Source organism: Malaclemys terrapin, chromosome 6 (assembly GCF_027887155.1).
Source record: "Malaclemys terrapin pileata isolate rMalTer1 chromosome 6, rMalTer1.hap1, whole genome shotgun sequence".
In the NCBI taxonomy this organism is placed as follows: Eukaryota; Metazoa; Chordata; order Testudines; family Emydidae; genus Malaclemys; species Malaclemys terrapin.
Window position 1 is genome coordinate 96078435 of NC_071510.1, and position 20858 is coordinate 96099292.

At 43.3% G+C, this 20858-nt stretch overlaps 1 protein-coding gene across 2 annotated transcripts in view; it reads right to left on the minus strand.

The window, feature by feature from the left end:
• NDUFAF2 (NADH:ubiquinone oxidoreductase complex assembly factor 2) overlaps positions 1 to 20708 on the minus strand; it is a 139137-nt gene extending 118429 nt beyond the window's left edge. Inside the window, exon 1 of one of the 2 annotated variants that reach the window (XM_054032556.1) lies at positions 20487 to 20708. In XM_054032556.1, coding sequence (XP_053888531.1) covers positions 20487 to 20613 — 127 coding nt within the window. In that variant the 5' untranslated portion in view covers positions 20614 to 20708. The remainder of the gene's footprint in view (positions 1 to 20486) is intronic. The other variant, XM_054032555.1, reaches the window with a different exon arrangement.
• Between the last annotated feature and the right edge of the window lie 150 nt (positions 20709 to 20858).

Below are 20858 nucleotides of genomic sequence, written 5' to 3' on the forward strand. Positions count from 1 at the left end.
AGGAGGGGGAAGCAAATGAATACAGAACAAGTCTATTTTTTACATCTTAAGCTGGCAGACAACGGTGCAGCATGACTGATAGCTCACGGCATCTTCTGGGCGCTTAGCAGAAAATACTGGGCGCTTGGCAGAAAATAGCATACTGCGACTGATAGCCATCATCGTCGAGACTGCCCAGGTGCCCATGATTGACAGCCACTGCAGTACAACGACGACGGATATCAGTCGTAATATACCATCTTCTACCAAAAGGCAAGGGGCTGCTGCTGTGTGCAATGCAGCCCCACGTCTCCCAGCACCCAGATCGCTGATGAAGGCTACCAGTCATACTGCTCCGTCTACTGTCAAAAGGCAATTAGCTGCTGCTGTGTAGCAATGCAGTACCACGTCTGCCGGCACCCAGAGGACATATGGGGACGGTGAGCTGAGCTGAGCGGGCTCCATGCTTGGCGTGGTATGTTGTCTGCACAGGTAACCCAGGTAAAAAGGTGTGAATAGATTGTCTGCCGTTGCTCTGACGGAGGGGGAGGTGCCTGACGACATGTACCCAGAACCCCCCCCGACACTGTTTTGCATCATTCAGGCATTGGGATCTCAACCCAGAATTCCAATGGGCGGCGGAGACTGCAGGAACTGTGGGATAGCTACCCGCAGTGCATCGCTCTGGAAGTCGACGCTAGGCTCGGTACTGTGGACGCAGTCTGCCGACGTAATGCACTTAGAGCATTTTATGTGGGGACACACACAATCGGCTGTATACAACCGATTTCTATAAAACCGGCTTCTATTAATTCGACCTAATTTCGTAGTGTAGACATACCCTAAGATATAGGTGGCTCTTTTGCTCCATAACTGAAACAGCTTAGCATTGATCAGGATTTAACTCCAGATAGGGCTAGTTAGGAGACCTCCAGATAGCTGTAAGGCAACAGAAGGCAGTTACTGAATGCAGAAGGCTGCACTTATTCTAGCTACCACTCACGAAGAGGTATTTTCTCTTGTTAGTACTTTACGGACTGCTTCAATTTGCCATATGACCCGTATTCCTCTCTACAGATTCTAGCAGGAATTACTATTTTAAGCTGACTTTTCTGAGAACTCTGAATAGTCTCAGATTTCCATGAAGTTTCCCATTGTATTACCAAGACAGCTCAGAAATTATTTGTCTGAGCATCTGATTCCAAGAACCTGCATGATACAGATTTGAAGCCCACACTTTCCCTACAGGGAGAAGGCCTTAGGGTGTGATTTTAAGGCTAAGAGAGACCATACTTGCAATACTGTCCACCCATGTTAGCTTTGCTAGTGTATACATACTGGGACACTCCGGGTATGTTTACATTGCAGCTGGGAGCAAGCCTCCCAACATGGGTAGGCAGACTAGTTCTAGTGTCTAGTTCAGACTCACCTCAATCCCTGGAAAAATCATGGAGCAGGTCCTCAGGGAAACCATTTTGAAGCCCTTCGAGGAGAGGAAGGTGATCAGGAACAGTCAACATGGTTTCACCAAGGGCAAGTCATGCCTGACCAACCTGATTGCCTTCTATGATGAGATAACTGGCTCTGTGGATATGGGGAAAAGCAGTGGACGTGATATATCTTGACTTTAGCAAAGCTTTTGATACGGTCTCCCACAGTATTCTCGCCAGCAAGTTAAAAAAGTATGGATTGGATTAATGGACTATAAAGTGGATAGAAATCTGGCTAGATTGTCAGGCTCAATGGGTAGTGATCAACGGCCCGATGTCTAGTTGGCAGCTGGCATCAAGCGGTGTGCCCCAGAGGTCGATCCTGGGGCCGGTTTTGTTCAACATCTTCATTAATTATCTGGATGATGGGATGGATTGCACCCTCAGCAAGTTTGCAGATGACACTAAACTGAGGGGAGTGATAGATATGCTGGAGGGTTGGGATAGGGTCCAGAATGACCTAGACAAATTGGAGGATTGGGCCAAAAGAAATCTGATGAGGTTCAACAGGGACAAGTGCAGAGTCCTGCACTTAGGACAGAAGAATCCCATGCACTGCTACAGACTAGGGACCGAGTGGCTAAGCAGCAATTCTGCAGAAAAGGACCTGGAGATTACAGTGGATGAGAAGCTGGATACGAGTCAGCAGTGTAGCCTTCTTGCCAAGAAGGCTAACGGCATATTGGGCTGCATTAGTGGGAGCATTGCCAGCAGATTGAGGGAAGTGATTGTTCCCATCTATTCGGCACTGGTGAGGCCACATTTGGAGTACTGCATCCAGTTTTGGGCCCTCCGCTACAGAAAGAATGTGGACAAATTGGAGAGAGTCCAGCAGAGGGCAACGAAAATTATTAGGGGGCTGGGGCACATGACTTACGAGGAGAGGCTGAGGGAACTGGGCTTGTTTAGTTTGCAGAAGAGAAGAGTGAGGAGGGATTTGATAGCAGCCTTCAACTACCTGAAGGGGGGTTCCAAAGAGGATGGAGCTAGGCTGTTGTCAGTAGTGGCAGATGACAGAACAAGGAACAATGATCTCAAGTTGCAGTGGGGGAGGTTTAGGTTGGATATCAGGAAACACTATTTCACTAGGAGGGTGGTGAAGCACTGGAATGGGTTACCTAGGGAGGTGGTGGAATTGCCATCCTTAGATGTTTTTAAGGCCCAGCTTGACAAAGTCCAGGCTGTGATGATTTAGTTGGGGTTGGTCCTGCTTTGAGCAGGGGGTTGGACTAGATGACATCCTGAGGTCTCTTCCAACCCTAATCTTCTATGATTCTAGTGGGGCTTGATCTAGGGTGCTAAAAATAGCAGCTTGGCTGTTACATCTTGGGCTCTCAAGAGCCTGAGGCTGGCCAAAATATCCACACTGCTATATTTAGCACTCTAACTCAAGCCACCCTAGCACAAGTCTGTCTACGTGGGCTGGGAGGCTCACTCCCAGCTGCAATATGGACATGGCTTTGGGTGTCAGAGGAAATTTCACATTTGTTTATGTATTTTTGTTGGCTTAATGCCACCTGTTTTCCATGCCCAAAGGAGGGGGCTGAGACAATGCCTGCCTGGACTTTGCTGCCAATGAAGGGCCTGTATAGTGAGGAGGTCACTCTTTCAGGTAAAAAAATCGTCCCTAGTTAGAAGCGCAGAGTCCCGACCACCAAGGAAAATAACCTGCAGTGATATTTTGACTGGTGCACAATGACGAACCTTCTGGACTAAAATACTGAGGCCAGGAAAGGGTGCAATAAAGTAAAAGAAATAGTGGGCCACGAGGCCCCTTACTGGCTGACAGTTCTTCCAAATCTTGGCTGCTATCTCTCTCCTCAATCCACAGCGATATCAGTGTGGGAGGGGAGGTGGAGGTGGTAGTGAGGCATGGCAATCTACAACGGAAGCTGGGAACAGTAATCTGAACATTAGGGGATGGTGACCCACAATGGCAGTTGGAAACAATGTCTTGATACTTTCCCAGTCTTTTAGATGTGGCAGGAAATCTGTATTCATCTATTACACCTTTCCAGGCTGCAGGAGAAGGAACATATAGCTATCACTTATACAGAGCAGCTGAAGACTTTCTAAGCATGGTTTCACAATACACAGTACGTTCTTGCCTGGAGAAGTCTATCTGCTATTTTGATTTTTGTTTGTTTTAACTAGATTTTACTATTTGATCCTCTAACTCTGATATGGACTGCCGGCCTTCCTCTAAGAAGAAAGTATTCCTGGGGCAAAGGTGGGGAGTGCATGCATGCCTAGAGGAATCAGCATGTGCCTATGGCCTGGTGCTTTCTACACTGACCTGCCCTACTGCACTCTGTGAAGGTGAGCAGGCAAACCAAGCTCTGACAATTACCTGCCCCACTGCATTCTTCCCCTCAGCAGGGGAAACAGTGCTGTTTTTACTGCTCATTTAGCTTCCCTTTGGGAGTTTGTCCCTCTAATCCTTCTTCGGATCATGGAGCAAAATTGACCTGAAAATTTTAAAATGGTTAGCGATTTCTACCCTGGAAGAGGCTGGTCTCATTCATTTCTCCGCCATTTCTCTGTGGCTGAATTTGAGCAAGAACAGCTCATGAAATTTTGGTGCATCAAATCTAAATCCTAGCCATGAGCGGACAACATTTGATCAGATACTGACATCCTCAGTCCATCCCTGGTTATGTTACCTAGCTGTAGGCCTAGAAGTTGAAGCTTTTATAAATGAGAAGGTAAATTTTGGCTAACGCATATGATAAGCTTTTCAGCTGTTTAAACAACTTGCAACAAGATAAAATCAAACACAAAGTCTCTTGCAAAGAAGCAAAACTTAAGGTGATTAAGTGAGTCTTTTCCCAGTGAGATCATCTAATTATGACTTGTTTCTTCAGCAGCTATTGTGACTAGTTTATAATCATATACAAATTTTACTACTGAATTTTGTTTTGTAAGACAAAAAAATTGCAACATAGTTTCTCAATGTAACCAAATACTGAGCTTCATAAAACAATACCATCATCCTACAAACCTCCACTAGCTGTTTACATATAGGTGCAAATAAATGTGAGGGACCCTGATGCTCCAAGCTAATGAAATTACTTCAAGATTTATGGTGGTGTAACGGAGATCAGAATCTGGCCCTCTACATCATTTCCCAGAACTACCCAGATCTCCATATGCAAATGGACTATGCTTTCTTAGAAAATACTGTTGTATTTGAGGGTTTGAATTTAGGTTCTATGCAGCAAGGCTCTAATTTTTTTTTATTCAAAGCTGTCAGGGCAAAAATGGGAAAAAAAAGTCAATTATAGTACAATGGATCCCAGTATTAAAATACTGGGCTGTCATGGGCAATTATGAATCAATTATTATTTACCATAGTAACTCTTTAAAGCTATTTAAAAGTACACTTAAGCCAACATACATTGAGCCAAATATGTAAATATTCATGAAGCTCATTCTCTCAGTAGCTGTCTGAGAAGAATGGCAAAGCCCAGGGCCTTCGGAATTCTGCCACTGAATTCAGTGGGGCCAGGATTTTCCCCCATGATAAAACACAGTTACATAGAGATAACTAGGCAAAAAATAACAATCACTGATTAAATGTAAAATTTAAATATTAAGTTTCTTATCTGGTAAAAACAAAAAAGCCTATTTATCAAAATCATGTTGTATTTCCTGAAATTTTGTAATAATCATATAACTATCAATTCAGGACTGGAGTTTTTAAGTCAGGACAGACAATGTTGTTCTAGGAGCTACGACACTAGCTCAGGTGACGTTTAAAGCAGTTATTGGTTACTACGCCGCTGAGATGATTATATCAGATTAGTATCTAATATTTATACTTCAGTTTTGATCTATTACCGTAGAAAAGGTCATCCCATTTCAAGTACAAGCAGGCAGACCACATCAGATGACTATGAAAATCTCCACCATAACATTTGTCTCAACCATAACACTGAAACAATTCTCATAAAATCGGTTAGTAATTGACTCTGGGTCCTAATCTCTCTCAATCAAAGCAAGCCTTTCAGCAGCTTCTGCAGAGCATGAAGCTCATGCAGGCATCTCATTTTATCCCCTTGCAAAACTGAATGCCTGGTTGCCTACCTACTTGGTGAACAGAATAGAAAGGAAGAAGAGTGGCTTGGTCAGGGTGCAGGGCCAAAGTAAAGCAATCCAAAATCCTAGCCACGCCCATAAACCCTGTTTACCGCAGTGTGGATGGCCCCTGCCACTACATGTGCAGTCTGCTTTAAGGCCTCCCTTCCCCCTGGAATACTTCTTCAGGTCTTCAGAAAGACCAGGGACCATCTGGAGGAAGGAGGACTGAGCTCTCACCCAGCTCAACAGCACATAAAGGTGCACAAAATAGAAACAGTATGTGAGTAGCACAGAGCTGCTGAGTCCCCACTGCTTTGCAGCTCAAACATCAGCAGAACTTGAGCTTCAACCCACACAGTCTGATGGGCCAGCTAGCTCAAATATAAAGCACCACTTAACTTAACTTGAGCTAGAGATTTTTGTGTTTGGATGGGAGTCAAGTTAGGAGCACCACCGTAGTTCTACCTTGCGCTAACGCTGCAGTGAAGACAAGTCCATCCAGACTTCCCCACTGAGGTGATGTTGGTGGACGGTTTCAGAGTAAATGCCTCATTAAAATCAATGAGGAACTATTGTTTCAGGCCATCTCCAGACATTGTATTTAAGTCTTCAGTCTTTTAACAGTATTAAAATATGGAACTTTGAGAAGCAGCCATAGCACTTGACAGGGGCTTCTTTTTATCATTTTCACTACAGTTTGTGTGCAGTACAGATACTGTGTGTTAAAAGAGCTTAGCAAAATAAGATTTACTTATTAGCAGTTCCTATCACATTTTAGTGCATCTACACAAAACAATAATATAATTCTACAACCATCAATTTAGGACTGGAGTTTTTAAGTGTCAGCGTGTAGCACACTTAATAGAAAAATTCCTAGCAAAAATACACAAGTTTCTTACTCACATGAAGTTTAACAGTTACATCATTTTGCAGGGAGTCTGACTCCCTTTCATTCAATAATGAATGAATTAAAATTCTACTCAAACTACCAGTATAGAAACTGGTATTCTGATCGAGTCACATTTAAGGAAACTTGCACACAGAAACAATTGGGAAACTCCCTTTCAGAGGCTGAATTAAATGCACAACTCAAATTCCCATAGTAGCAAGCAAGTGTCATGCTTTTCATTTTCACCCCACACATTGTGCTGAAACTGTAAACATCTGTATTGTCACTTTACCGATAACAGCAAGTTAGGGTAAAAGTTGCAGTTTTGTGCTTAATACATCCATTCAGATAAGCAGCGCAGGTTCTCAGAACAGAATTGCAGGAATAATTATGTCAGTTAAAAGCATAGATTAGCAACCCTAACTTTGAATTTTCCCATTTTGAACAGGTAAAACAATCTTTTTGTTTATTTATGTTTTCTTTTATTTTCTATGGGGTAATGGAACCTGAAGATAGTAGGATTTATCTGCAGAGTGTGGCAGACTTAATATCATGATATTTACATCAGACTAGCAGCTCAGCAGAGCTCATGTTCTGAGAATGAAGTACAGGTGACAGACAGGTACCAGTTAGGAAAGTGACATGTACTACTAGAACATATGCCTATTCTTGGCCAGCTTCTTTCCCAAAGGCTGTCCTTCTCCTGTCTCCCAAGTTCCATTTATAAGCTCATCTGGGCTATCATTACCATGGGATTTGTATTGGTTCATCATATCACCATCTGGATACACACATGATAATGCTGAGATTTCATCCGGGCTTATTCAAACACACATTTCTTCTGCACAGTTATTTTAAGCATCTAAAGAATTGTATTTATAGTTTAATGTTAGTAACAGCCACCAAAAGAGCTATTCTTATCTAAACCATTTTAACTAGTTGGCTGTGTAAGGCAGTATGATTGACAAAAAAGGAAAAATCTCAGCCCTCAGAGTGTTAGCCGTTCAGGCAGGTGACTACAGGTAACAGTTTATTGTTAATAGTTTATTGTTAATAAAGTTGCACTAAATATAAACAGCTACAAATTCAAGAAAATTAAGACAAAAAAGACAGCACAGGAAAAAATGGCTGTGGAATAGACTTGAACAAAAAAGACTGAAGGAACCAAACCTGGCCTTAAGGCCAAAAACAGTAGGAAAATGATTAAAGATAATGAATGAGTATAATAGAAAGTTTATTGTTGTCAGACTGAATTCAACACGATCATCAGTTTAACTGAACCTTGCTACTAGGAACATAGTACTCAATACATGCTTAAGGCCTGGTTAGGCTATAGCAACAAATAAAATGTTAAACACTATCATCTTCTCTGTCTTCAGTCACTCATGATTTACAAGTCGGTGAGATTAACACATGTCCCAAATCAATCAACTTCTGGAAATTTAAGACAAAAATGACACTGTCAACATTTTAAATACGTTTTAAAAGCATAAATATTTGAAAACAAATCTGTAGTGAATTCCTTGGAGTATAATTTCTTCATTACATAGTACATGGCCCGCATAGAATACCTGTACTGCCACTCCAGAATCCTTGTCCTAAAAGTTGGCAGTTTGTAATGCAAGGTTTATTTTTGGAGGGGGAAAAATATACACCCAATTATTTTGCAGAGAAGAGACTTTAAAAAAAAATCCCATCGACTGTGAGGAAAACACAGTACTTTTAATAAACTGTCAGTCTAGGACTTCTCTGAAACAATGCTGCCTCCTTCTGGGCAAATCCAGAGTGTCAATTATTTTCCATAAAATCAAAGGCAGTAAGTTTTTCCTGCCAGAAAAAAAATAAACATCCTCAATGCTATGACAATATTCTCTTTTCTTATTCAAATGAATTTCACTTTACTATTTTGAACTTGGTCTAATTCTTTTAAATGCTCACTGCTCATTTAAAAATAATTTTAAGTAAGTTTCCATAACACTTCAGATTACATTAACATAACATTTTTAAAAAAGAGCTCATTTATTTTCACTAAAACTTGAAAAGTCCTCTTAAAAGAAGCTTTCACCGTCAAGCATCACTAACTTTTACAGATTTTAACATTTTATTTAATTTATTTTCTACCTCTTATTGTTGTAAAGCAACTTCCAAATGGGAACTAAGAGTAAACCATTGCAGTGTTTTCCTTCTAAATCTGCAGGCAGAGCTCCAACATCTGTTGCAGCTTATAGCTTTCACTAGCTGCAGCAAGAATAGTGGAAACTCCATTGGCAGCAGCAAAACAGAAACATTAGGCCAATGTCACTTTGCTTGTTAACACTATGAGTAAGGCCCTAACAAATTCACGGTCCATTTTGGTTAATTTCACAGTCATAGGATTTTTTTAAAAAATCAAATGTCATGATTTCAGCTATTTAAATCTGAAATTTCACAGTGTTGTAACTGAAGGGGTCCTGACCCAAAAAGGAGTTGTGTGTGGCTGGGGGGAGGGGGGTCACAAGGTTATTGGAGGGTGTGTGCGCGGTACTCCTACCCTTACTTTTGCAGTGCTGCCTTCAGAGCTGGGCAGCTGGAGAGCCGCTGCCACCAGCAGCACAGAAGGGTGGCATAGTATAGTAAGTGCCACCCTTACTTCTGCGCCGCTGCTGGCGGGGTGCTGGCATCAGAGTTGGACGCCCGGCCAACAGCCGCCACTCTCCAACTGCCCAGCTCTGAAGACACCGCAGAAGTACGGATGGCATGGTGTGGTACTGCCACCCTTATTTCTTCACTGCTGCTGGCAGAGCACTGCCTTCAAAGCTGGGCACCTGGCCAACAGCTGCCACTCTCCAGCAGCCTAGTTCTGAAGGCAGCACAGAAGTAAGGACGGCAATACCGTGACCCCCCTAAAATAACTACAACCCCCCCTGCAACTCCTTTTTGGGTCAGGGCCCCCAATCTGAGAAACACTGGTCTCCCCTGGGAAATCTGGATAGTATAGGGTAAAGGCACACAAAAGACCAGATTTCATGGGGGGGAGAGCTGATTTCACGGTCCATGATGCGTATTTCATGGCCATGAATTTGGAAGGGCCCTAACTATGAGCATCAATGGAGTCAGACACTGAGAAAGGGGACCTAAAATGAGCAAACACAGAGATGACACATTAGCCAAGATTCATAGCACCAACACTACAAAAGCCAAAAGTCCCTGAGATTTGGCTGTGAAGAAAATAAAACAAGAATGTTCTTCCTTCCTCCCAGTGTTTTAGACATCTACTAGCTGGAGGCTACAGAAATAGAGCCCATGAATAGCATACAGGGACAACATCTCATAGGAACTCCAACACCTTCCACTTTCGCAGCAGCTTTGTGGACTTTTTTTCCTATTTTATTTTGGGGGGTGAGGGAATAACGAGGGAAGACTGGCTTCTTTCTTGGGGGTTGTCCCTGAATGTTGAAGGCCCCAATCTACTGAAGAAGAGAAAAGAAGCCAAAAAAGAAAAGAGGGCTTAATAAATAGTAAGATGTGTAGTAAGAAGCATTAAAGAGTTTAAACAGAAAGTTGATTACAATGTTACAACTAAAGCATTCAATACACTGTGCACAAACATTTGATACCTTTGTGACCAGATTCTAACTCACATACTTACACTGAGGCTTGTCTAGATGAACAGTTTAGTGAGCAGCAAGCTGGGATATAATCTACAGCGCAGTACTACGCCTCAAACTCACTGTCTGTGTGGACTTCGCCGCACACTGAGAAATTCCTTAGCACACACTGACCTACTCCCATTTCAAAGTGGAGTAGATCAAAGCACACTAAGGATCTATAGCAGGGGTCGGCAACGTTTGGCACGTGGCTCGGGCACCCTGGCGGGCTGGGCCAGTTTATTCACCTGCTGACGCGGCAGATTCGGCCGATCGCGACCCCCACTGGCCACGGTTTGCTGTCCTGGGCCAATGGGAGCGGTGGGAAGCCGCGGCCAGCACATCCCTCGCCCGCGCCGCTTCCCGCCGCCCCCCATTGGCCCGGGACAGCGAACCGCAGCCAGTGGGGACCGCTATTGGCCAAACCTGCCGCGTCAGCAGGTGAATAAACTGGCCCGGCCCGCCCGGGGGGGGGGTTACCCTGGCGAGCCGCCTGCCAAACGTTGCCAACCCCTGATCTATAGGGACAGTTAGAGCATGCATACTAGTGTGCAGTAGGTTTACACCCTGTTCATCTACAAGTCCTTAATGTACTCACATTGGATTTCAGTGGGACGACTTGTGGTGTGGAAAAAGGTACTACACAAAAGTATGGGAAGAAGAATTTAGCCCTTAAATTGCAGGAAGCATGGTTTTGGAGGGGGTGTGGGAACGTATTTTTCTCCTGGCTAGTAGCATCATGTCAAGTTCTCAAGATCTGCTTTTCATTATAAAGGTTACTTTTTGCACTTTACTCTGAAAATATACTAGTAAATTTTACTTTGCAGTTCTCATGCACAAATACAATAGGTTAATATTTGAGTTGTGAACACTACAAAGGAATATTTAAAACCGAACAAATTTTGTATTAAAAACTTTTTTCAAAAAACACATGAACAAATTTTTATTAAAGTTGGAGTCTGAAAATGTTTTGATATCCTACATTTCTAACTTAGTCCACCTATTACTGTCCCTTTACATAGAACTTCAGATGCCAATGGGTGTTTGAGCTGGTGTAAAAGTAGTTTATACTACTAGATATTATATATCTCTTGGGCCCTCAGTGTGGGCCCTACACATTAGAGAGAATTTAACCCTGTAAGATCATGGAGTCTACATGCAATTACTAAGGAATCTTGTTTTGTAAGACTGTAACACCATTTTATAACAATAAAAAAAAAAATAGGCTGTTTATAAAACAGGCTCATGCAGATGTAACAAAACCTCAATTAGAAAAGGAGCATTTTGTATTAAGGTGGAATCCCCAGAACATTCCCCCACCATAGGACAGTTTAACAGACAGCTCAAACTATGGGTTTATGCATGTTAAAAAAAGAAAATCATCATTTTGGTCTAAGAGAAATTGAATGACAACTATGTAACATTTTTTAGTGCTCCCTCTGCTGGTTTTGTAGAAAAAGTTATCAGCTTTAGTCTCAGAACTGCATGGATATCTTAAAATAATGAGACACCAATAAGGGGGGGGGGGAGGGGAGAGATAATCAGATCTCTTAATTATAGCTCTACATTTTTTAAACAGGAAGCTTTCAAAATAAAATTTTTTTTTCAAAACTTCAAAGATGTATTTACCACTATATATGTATACATGGTGAAAGTGTGCACACAATACAGACTTTCCACCAGTTATTTCATTAACAAGCAATTTTCTGTACTATTAGGCCCCGATTCTGCAATCTGACACTCGCAAACCAAACCTTATACCTGCACAGACTGCCACTGAAGTTGATGCTGTACCCAGGGACGGCTCTATATTTTTTGCTGCCCCAAGCACGGCAGTCAGGCGGCCTTCAGCGGCATGCCTGCGGGCAGTCCGCTGGTCACATGGATTCGGCGGCATTTCTGCGAGTGATGTGCTGGTCCCACGCCTTCGCCATACCCGCCGTCGAATTGCTGCCAAAGCTGCGGGACTGGCAGATCTCCTGCAGGCATGCTGCCGAAGACTGCCTGTTTGCCACCCTCACAGCAACTGGCAGGCCGCCCCCCCACGGCTTGCCGCCCTAGACACGCACTTGCTGTGCTGGTGCCTGGAGTCGCCCCTGGCCGTACCACACAGGCACAGGAACCCATACACACAGACCAAACTGCAGGCTTGAACCTTATGGTACATCTACACTGGGCTAAAAGACCTATGGCACTGCTGCAGCTGGCCCAGGTCAGCTGAGATGGGCTTGGGGGGTTTGGGGCTAGAAATTGTTGTGTAGATATTCAGGTTCAGGCTAGAACCCAGGCTCTGGGATCCTCCCCTTCTTCATGGGATTTCAGAGCTCAGGCTCTAGCCCGAGCATCTACACAACAATTTTATAGCTCTGGAGCCCAAGCCCTGCAAGCCAGAGTCTGCTGACCAAGGCCAGACATGGGTGTTTAATTGCTGTGTAGACATATCCTTGCAGAGATGTGATTCAGAATTTTTTCTTCCACAACTAGTTCTCCCACTGATTTTTATAATAAAATGGTAATCCACTCGAGCACCAACTATAGTAGTTCCATTTTATTCCTCCCCTCGCCCTCCGGAGGAATGGAATTTATTCTTACCCAGGCTGGAATGAAGACTGACAGCAATGTCAAATCAACTTTTAAAGAGCAATTAAGGCCAAATTCATCCCTCGTGGTAACTATGTTGACTTCAGTGTGGTTACATACCCTGAAAACTGAAAATTAATGTGTTTGAGAACTGGATGTCCTTTCCTATTTATGCAACTTTTTTGTTGCTACAGCAGATGCTGTTGGTGGCTATTTGTTTAATTCCCAATATCTGAATATACTCCTGCCAGACAAGTCAAAGCTCAGCACATCACAGGCCAATACCACAGGAGCCCAACGATATTGGGGCAGATGCATATCCAGAAACCTATGCACATTACTCAAGTTGCTCTAGGCTGCTTTGCTGCAGGCCCTGGTGAACTGCAGGCCAGCCCTACCCTCATCTGCCATTTCCCCTTCAGTTACATCAAAGATCCTATGCTCCCCTAAACATTTTCCAAGGTGATGCCTTCTTCTTGGCACCCAGAGGAACATCCTCTCTTGATAGAAATCAGCTAATTTGGTAACCTTTATTATTTTTTCAGTGTGCTTCTAAAGCCTTTTGTTGTTTCAGTTATTTTTATGCTTCATTACTATTTTTTTAAAAAGTTACTACCTACACTTTCACTGATCTGCTATCCCATCTATTACTTACAAACTTAAAAAACTTACAAAGCATAAATGAATGTTTCATGGAGCACATTTCGAGTTTCAGCCATTACTATGAATGCCAGCACAAATGAAGTTATTGCATTGTACCCAACTTATCTGCCAAACTAAGACACTACTTATAAATACCAGTTAGAAAAAATTTAGATATTAAGTGTTTAGCAGAAAAACCGACCCGATAATATCTAGACTGAGCAAGAGGGTATGGAAAAACAAACTGACAGAACACAAAGATTTGTGTGTCTCGTGCATGTGTTATCAGCACACTTTTGTATGGGAGCGAGACATGGATCTTATACTCTCAACAGGAAAAGAGGCTCAACAACTTTTATATGCATTGCTTTCGTTGAATCTTTGGAATCTCCTGGAGTGACAGTCACCAACAATGAGGTGCTCAAGAGGGCCAGTATACCCAGCATGCGAACACTCCTCAAACAGAGACGCCTCCCTTGGTTTGGGCATGTGGGCATGTATGCCGAATGAATGATGGACGCATCCCAAAGGATATCCTCCACAGCGAATTGGCATCTGGAAAATGACCCAAAGGACGCCCAAAATTGAATTTCAAGGATGTGCAAGCGAGACTTCAAAGAAACGGATGTGGACAACTGGGAAGATCTCACTCAGGACCGCAGCCTTCATAACCAAGAGCTCAATAAAGGTCTCCAAAGTTACAAGAGGAAGCAGTCCAGCTTAGTACAGGAGAAGAGGGCTACCTGAAGGCAGAGCCCAAAGGGTCAAAACATCACCTTTAAAAGTGACAGATGCAACAGAGATTGTCTCTCTCGAGTGGATCTCTTCAGCCACAGCCACAGCTGCCATAAAAACCAACTGAGTAAATTCTTTACCTCTCAGGGCACATACCCAGAGTCTCTCGAGCCTGGAGGATGCTTACTGCTAGTGCATTTTACATTGTTTAAATTTTTCTCTTTAACTACGCACTAACAATCTTCATATTTACAAAGTTTTAGAGTGGAAAATGGGATCAGTTATCTCCTATGAAATATATGCTGTTTTAATAAAATACATAAACTGTATGAGGAATTTTAACAATTATTGAATTATGAATAGTTTAAGAATCATCGCAGGTTGCAGAGCAAACAATTCATCATGTAGCAAAGCTATGGTGATGCTCTGACAGTGTGCTATACAGTTAAAAAATAAATACATTACATAGATTAAACTACCCTGTTTAGTGAAATATTTGTCTGCGATACTAAAATTAGTCATTAATCACTGTTACCTAAATGTCCAATCCCACCTTCTATCACATCCAGTTTCAGAACTGGCATCTGGAGTGTAATCTCAGAATTAATGAGTTATACTGGATGTTCCCCTCAAGACAGGCATGATGAAATTGTTCTATTTAATCACTGTCATCAATTTTTTACTAATCTGAAAAAGTTTAACTTGAAGCATAAGCTTATTCGGTAGAAAACAACAGAGTAGTATTGTTGAAGATTTACATTTATTTTCTAACATTTCTGCTTTAACACGAGGGTCTGAGAAACGATACCATATGAGAGTGTTTTCTGCCCAGTTACATCTGACATTTGAATTTTAGGAAAATGAACTGCTTATAAATTCTCTCACACTACTATTAGTCATACTCTCCTTCTCAAAGTCTCATCCTCCCTTGGCTTCTATGACTCTGTCCTGCCCTGGTTCCTTTCCTACCTCTTTCCCACTTGCCATTCCTACTCTCTGTGGTATCTCTCAGAGCTCTGTTCTTTTCCATTCCTTCTCTTTCCTTTCCTCTCCTTCATCCACTTGCAGACTCATCTAACATCATTACATTGATGGCTCACAAATGTATCTTTCCCTTCCATAACTTTTCTAACAGCTGAGCCTTTTTTCAGTCCAAACAGCAAAAACTCTTGTTGGGCACTCATCTCGCATGAACTTTCTTTTTTGCGATGTCCTAAACACTACATCACCACCATCCCTACCCCATCTTCTGGGCATATATAGTGCAACTGCTAAGATCATCTTCCTTGCCTGTCATTCCAACAGCCATCCTCCTCTCTTTGAATTTCCCTCCCGGTCTTCCACTGCAACAAAGTCTAGCTGCCTGTCCGCATTATTGTTAAATCGTTTCTATTTTGATAGCACCCCGAGGCTTCAATCAGGTTTGCAACCTCAAAGCACTTCACCACAGAGTAAAATTAAGTCCCTGGCCTGAAGAACTTACAAATTAAATAGATGTAAAAGTTAACGAGTGGATGAAGCCTATAATGGAAGGGGTGGTGATTTGGGAGGAAGATGAGCACAACAGCAATAGGGACAGTTGACTGTATAGACTCTCTATTTTCATAAATGCAGATCTCATTTTTTAAAAATATTTTGAAGAAACCATTTAAGTGCTTTCAACGGGCCCCTCCTCATCTTTAAACTTTTCACCACACTGTCTCTCTCCTTATCTGTCATTTTATTGCATCACTCTTGCATATTATTCCCTCTTCTCTGCCAATACCACCAGTATTGGAACCTGCTTGTCCACTTCTTCCACAACCACCACTGCATTTTTTTCTATGCCACCTCTTACATATGGAATACCCTTCACCCATTACATATGGAACCCACTTCTCTAAACTAATTCTTCAGATTTTTCAAGATGAGAAATTGTCAAGGGAGGGCCAGGGCTCTGAGGTGGCACCAAGCATTCTCTCTCTCAGGTCCTGTAGTACTTTGGTCTATTTTCAGTTGTTTGGATTTAGTGTGTGGGTGCTGTGTGGGATGTTAGTGGCCTGTGATATACAGGAGATCAGACTAGATGATCTGCTGGCCCCTTCTGGTCTTAAACTCTACGACATTTTTACTTGATTCCCACAAGAAATCACGCTACTAATAAGAGTTAGTCAGAAAGCCTTGCAGGGATATTTCCCATTTTTTAAAAATTGGTTGTACATTGTATCCCTTTCCTCTAACTTGCATAATGACAGGTTTCAGAGTAACAGCCGTGTTAGTCTGTATCCGCAAAAAGAAGAACAGGAGTACTTGTGGCACCTTAGAGACTAACAAATTTATTAGAGCATAAGCTTTCATGGACTACATCCGAAGAAGTGGGCTGTAGTCCACGAAAGCTTATGCTCTAATAAATTTGTTAGTCTCTAAGGTGCCACAAGTACTCCTGTTCTTCTTTTTCCTCTAACTGTTAATTGTTAGTCTTCTTAGATCAGGGATCGGCAACGTTTGGCCCACGGCCCGCCAGGGTAAGCCCCCTGGTTTGTTTACCTGGGCCAGGCTGGTTTGTTTACCTGCCGCGTCCGCAGGTTCAGCCGATCGCAGCTCCCACTGGCTGCGGTTCACCGTTTCAGGCCAATGGAGACTGCGAGAAGCCGTGGCCAGCACATCCCTTGTCCTGCGCCACTTCCCGCAGCCCCCATTAGCCTGGAGCGGCGAACTGTGGCCAGTGGGAGCCGCGATCGGCCGAACCTGCGGACGCGGTCAGTAAAAAACCGGCCCAGCCCACCAGGGCCGCGTGCCAAATGTTGCTGATCCCTGTCTTAGATTATGAGATCTCTGGCAGAGGAACTGTAGCTAACTATTCATCTGCACAGTACCTAACACATTGTGAACAAAGCATGCTGCAAAAATAACTAAAGTACAAATAAATAATACCAGAAGATGAGCGAGTGTTTTCTGCAGTGCAACTTTCCTTTCTCAAGTCCCTACCACCATCAATCCTTTTTCATTAATTTTCATTTGTTTTCTCCAAGACAAAAAGGTTTATTTTAGTCTTCCCTAAGATGCTCTTTCTAAAAGCCTGAAGACATTTTCTACTTGCAATAGCAGCTGCTAAAAGCATGCAATTTAAAATTATTCACACAAAACAAAGTTGTTCTAAAACTAGCACTGTGATCTACAGAGACAATTTTCAGGGCAAATTAGTTACTAAGGCTCATAGCTAGTCCCACTTTAAAAGACTACAGAAAACCATAATGATTAGGACTCTAGATAATCTGATAAAACAATTAAGATTAGTTTGACATAATTGCAGAACATTCCAGCACCCCAACCGTACTACATCACACTCTAAACTAGATTTAATCCAAAAACTATGTGCTGGGGAAGGATGAGAAGAAGCTGCATGAGTTGCCTGGATTGAGGAATATGGGTATGTGCAATATAAGAAATGAGTCTAATGTTCGTAGAGAAGTGTGGGGTGTACTCTGTGGGAGCAGATACTATTAGAAGCATTTATGGAAGAGTTTATACAGTTTAGGGAGAACAGGCCAAAGAAAGTCAGACTAGTTTCGTGTAAGTTTCCAAAGAATTTCACCTACATGCATATCCTAAAAAATTTCCTGAATGAAAAAGAAGTCCATTAGAAAAGTCTGTTTTGACAGAGGTAAAAGGAAAGCTCTAAGATCACCTGATGGGTGGGTTTATCTTTACTTACTTTAAAATAACAGTCAATTTGAAAGCTGTGTTTTTTTAAATGAGTTTCATGTTCTAGGCCCTTCCCCACTTCCCTATTTAAAAAAAAAAGGTTTCTCTTCCCTATTGTCCTGTGCATTAGCACCTGGGAAGCTAACAGACTATAGAAAGAGTGAAAAAGGTTACCGGAGGTCCCTGGTATACATCTCCCCCTTATCCGTTGTTTTGGATATCCGTCACTCATCAATAGGGGAACGTGTTCCAATTTACATTGATCCTGATCCCATATCCGTCATTTGCACGGATAGGGACTGATGTGAATTGGAACACGTTCCCCTATTGTACAGTACAGTACTGTACTTGCGACCGCTGGCCATGTTCAAGGCTTATTACCTATGGAGGACGTTCTCCATGTTGATTAAGGAGACACCAGGTGAAGCCTAGTGTAAAGGAGTTTTGGAAGTCCTACAACATCTTGAACAGCATGGAAAACATTGACACGTTGTGGGAAGAAGTCACTTCACAATGTATGAATGACATTTGGTGCCGTGCATGGCCAGATGCTGTCCACAGCTTCGTGGGATTTGATGCCATTCCTACTCTCAAGCAAGAAACTGTCAAGTTGGCGAAGGATGAAGAATTGATTGAACTGGACCAACAATGGCTAGCTAAAGAAAGCAAGGACGATGATGTAGGGCAGGAAGCCAGGAGTCTGATGACAAAGAATCTCTCCGTTTCTTTGGATTGCTGGATGAGAGGACGGAAATCATACAGGGCGGTGATCCTTTTTGTGAACGGTCTGCCAAAGCCTCCAGGGCTCTCAATGATGCAGTGGCTTGCTACAGGGAGATCTATTGTTCAAAAATTCATGCAGGAGAGCAGAGGTCGATAAAGCCTTTTTTTAAGGCTTCTGCAACCAAAAGGCCAGCCACGGAAAAGCCAGCCTAAGAAAACCGAGCCGCCACCCCAACCTAAGTTTAGCGTAATTGACACTATTTTATAATGTATTACAGTACTGTATTTACTTTATTAAAATATTCTATGTGTTTGGTGTTAGTAGGGTTCTACATTATTTTATACAATGTTTTACATGTAAAATGTGTACTGTATGACCTGTCATTGTAAAAAGGTACACTGTTTAGGTATACTGTTTAGGCAAAAAGAGCATTATCATAGGCAAGTGTGGTGAAGTTGTGAATGCATCCGCCCCTTATTCCATTATTTCTCATAGGGAAAAATTCCCTGGTATCCATCGTTTCAGCATCCATCGCCCTTTTCAAGAACGCCCCCTCAATGTATACAGGGGACCCCCTGTATATATATATTAAGTATTATGAAATTAATCTTGTTAGTCTTTCAAGCCTGGTTCACTTATTTTCTTCTTTTATATATAGCCCTCTAATATGGCTAATGTAAGTCTTCTCAAATCCCCCCCCAATGGAAATAGCATTATTTAAAACAACAATAGTAGAAAGCACTAGGACAGGGAACAGAGTCAGACTAGACCACAAGTGAAGAACCTGATTCAATATTACAGGGATATTAAACAAATTTAGTTCAGAGGCACATTCCCCCCTTTTTTATCTTTATCAAAACAGCCCCCAAAATACAGTATGCTGCTAGCTGATGTGAGAAGGAACATAGTACAAGCTTCACAGTAGCAGCAAAGTTGAAGAAAGAAAAAAAGTACTTGGGTTAGGAGCTTAAGGAAAACTATAGACAATGTGGGGGTGTATAGGGAACTCAGGGGAAGAAGGAGAAACACCTAAAAGACATGCAGGGGAATTTCTGGGCAATGTACATGGAGAATAAATAATTGGGCAGGAAACAATCTATGAAAGGGTAAACCTATGGACATGGGGTGGACCACATAGGCTGGTGGAGAGGCTAGCAGAGAGAAAGTATTGAGAAGTTGTAAGAATGGGTATTCTGGGAGATGAAACTGGTAAGGGGTAGGATGTAAGCAAAGGAGACTATGAGCAGGAGTAGTGGGTATCCTGGGGGAAAGTTCAAGGCTTCAGTCATTATCTTCAAAGTTCTCCATGTCCTGGGCCCACCGCCCAGGATACATGAAACGCGGTCTAAAGCTCTGCGACGAAGACCATGTTGACCACTTCACGCCTCCTGCACAATGAAACCCACGATGCTAAGAATAAAGTTCCTGTCTGTGGGAGACAGAACTCAGTCCAGGAGCGGTCTTAGGCTGCGGAATGAAGTCCCCTGGGAACTAAAGGCCATCACAAACCTCACCACTTTACAATCTAAGTGTCTGGCTCATTTCTTTGACCTTGCCTTCTCCAATATAAACATACAGCCATATGTGTATTTACTTGTTTAAAGCTCTGACCACAACAAGACACTGTGCTGCACACAGGTGTCCCCTGGGGAGAAGATGAGAGAGCAAACTGTGACAGACGTGCTGTCATGCTGCTTAATGAACTACTGGAAGGCACTCAGGCACTAGGATGATGAGCACGGTGTAAGAACCTATACAGCACAGAAGAGAGTAGGATACAGGGAACAATGAGGGGAGCCTAGAGGCAGGGAGGCCTGAGAGAAGCTCGGGGCAGAGGGAGTAGGGTGTATGGCGGCAGGTGAGGTGGGTTTGGGGGTGCCTGGGGTAGAAGGCTGGGGACAGGAGAGGTGGGGTCAGAGATGCCTGGGGTCAGGCTGGGGCCCGGGTGCAGACGATGAGGGGATACCCTGGAAACGCTATAGGCGGGCTGAGCTGCAAGGAGGTGCAACCCCCCGAAAGAAGACTGTGAGTCCGTGGCAGCCCCACCCCACTCTTACCAGCCCAGGTTTGGTGTTTGGGGATCTTGTAGTATTTGTTTCCAAACGGGTCGCTGTCCACAAACTGCTTCTCTGGCCCAAGAAGCCGGAGCCGCAGGGCGCGCAGAAGCCGCCAAGGCCCGCCCATCCTGCCGGGCTAGACCCGCTTGTCTGCCGCGGTCACCCTTTCTCCCCGGCGGTGAAACCAGCGACTTCACAGGCCCCGCCCCGCCTCTGAGCCCGAGGGCGTCAAGTACCTGCCACGCCCCTTCCGCTTCGGCCCCGCGGCCAACGCTGTGATCTCCAAGTACCTGCCACGCCCCTTCCGCTTCGGCCCCGCCCCCAACGCTGTGATCTCCAAGTACCTGCCACGCCCCTTCCGCTTCGGCCCCG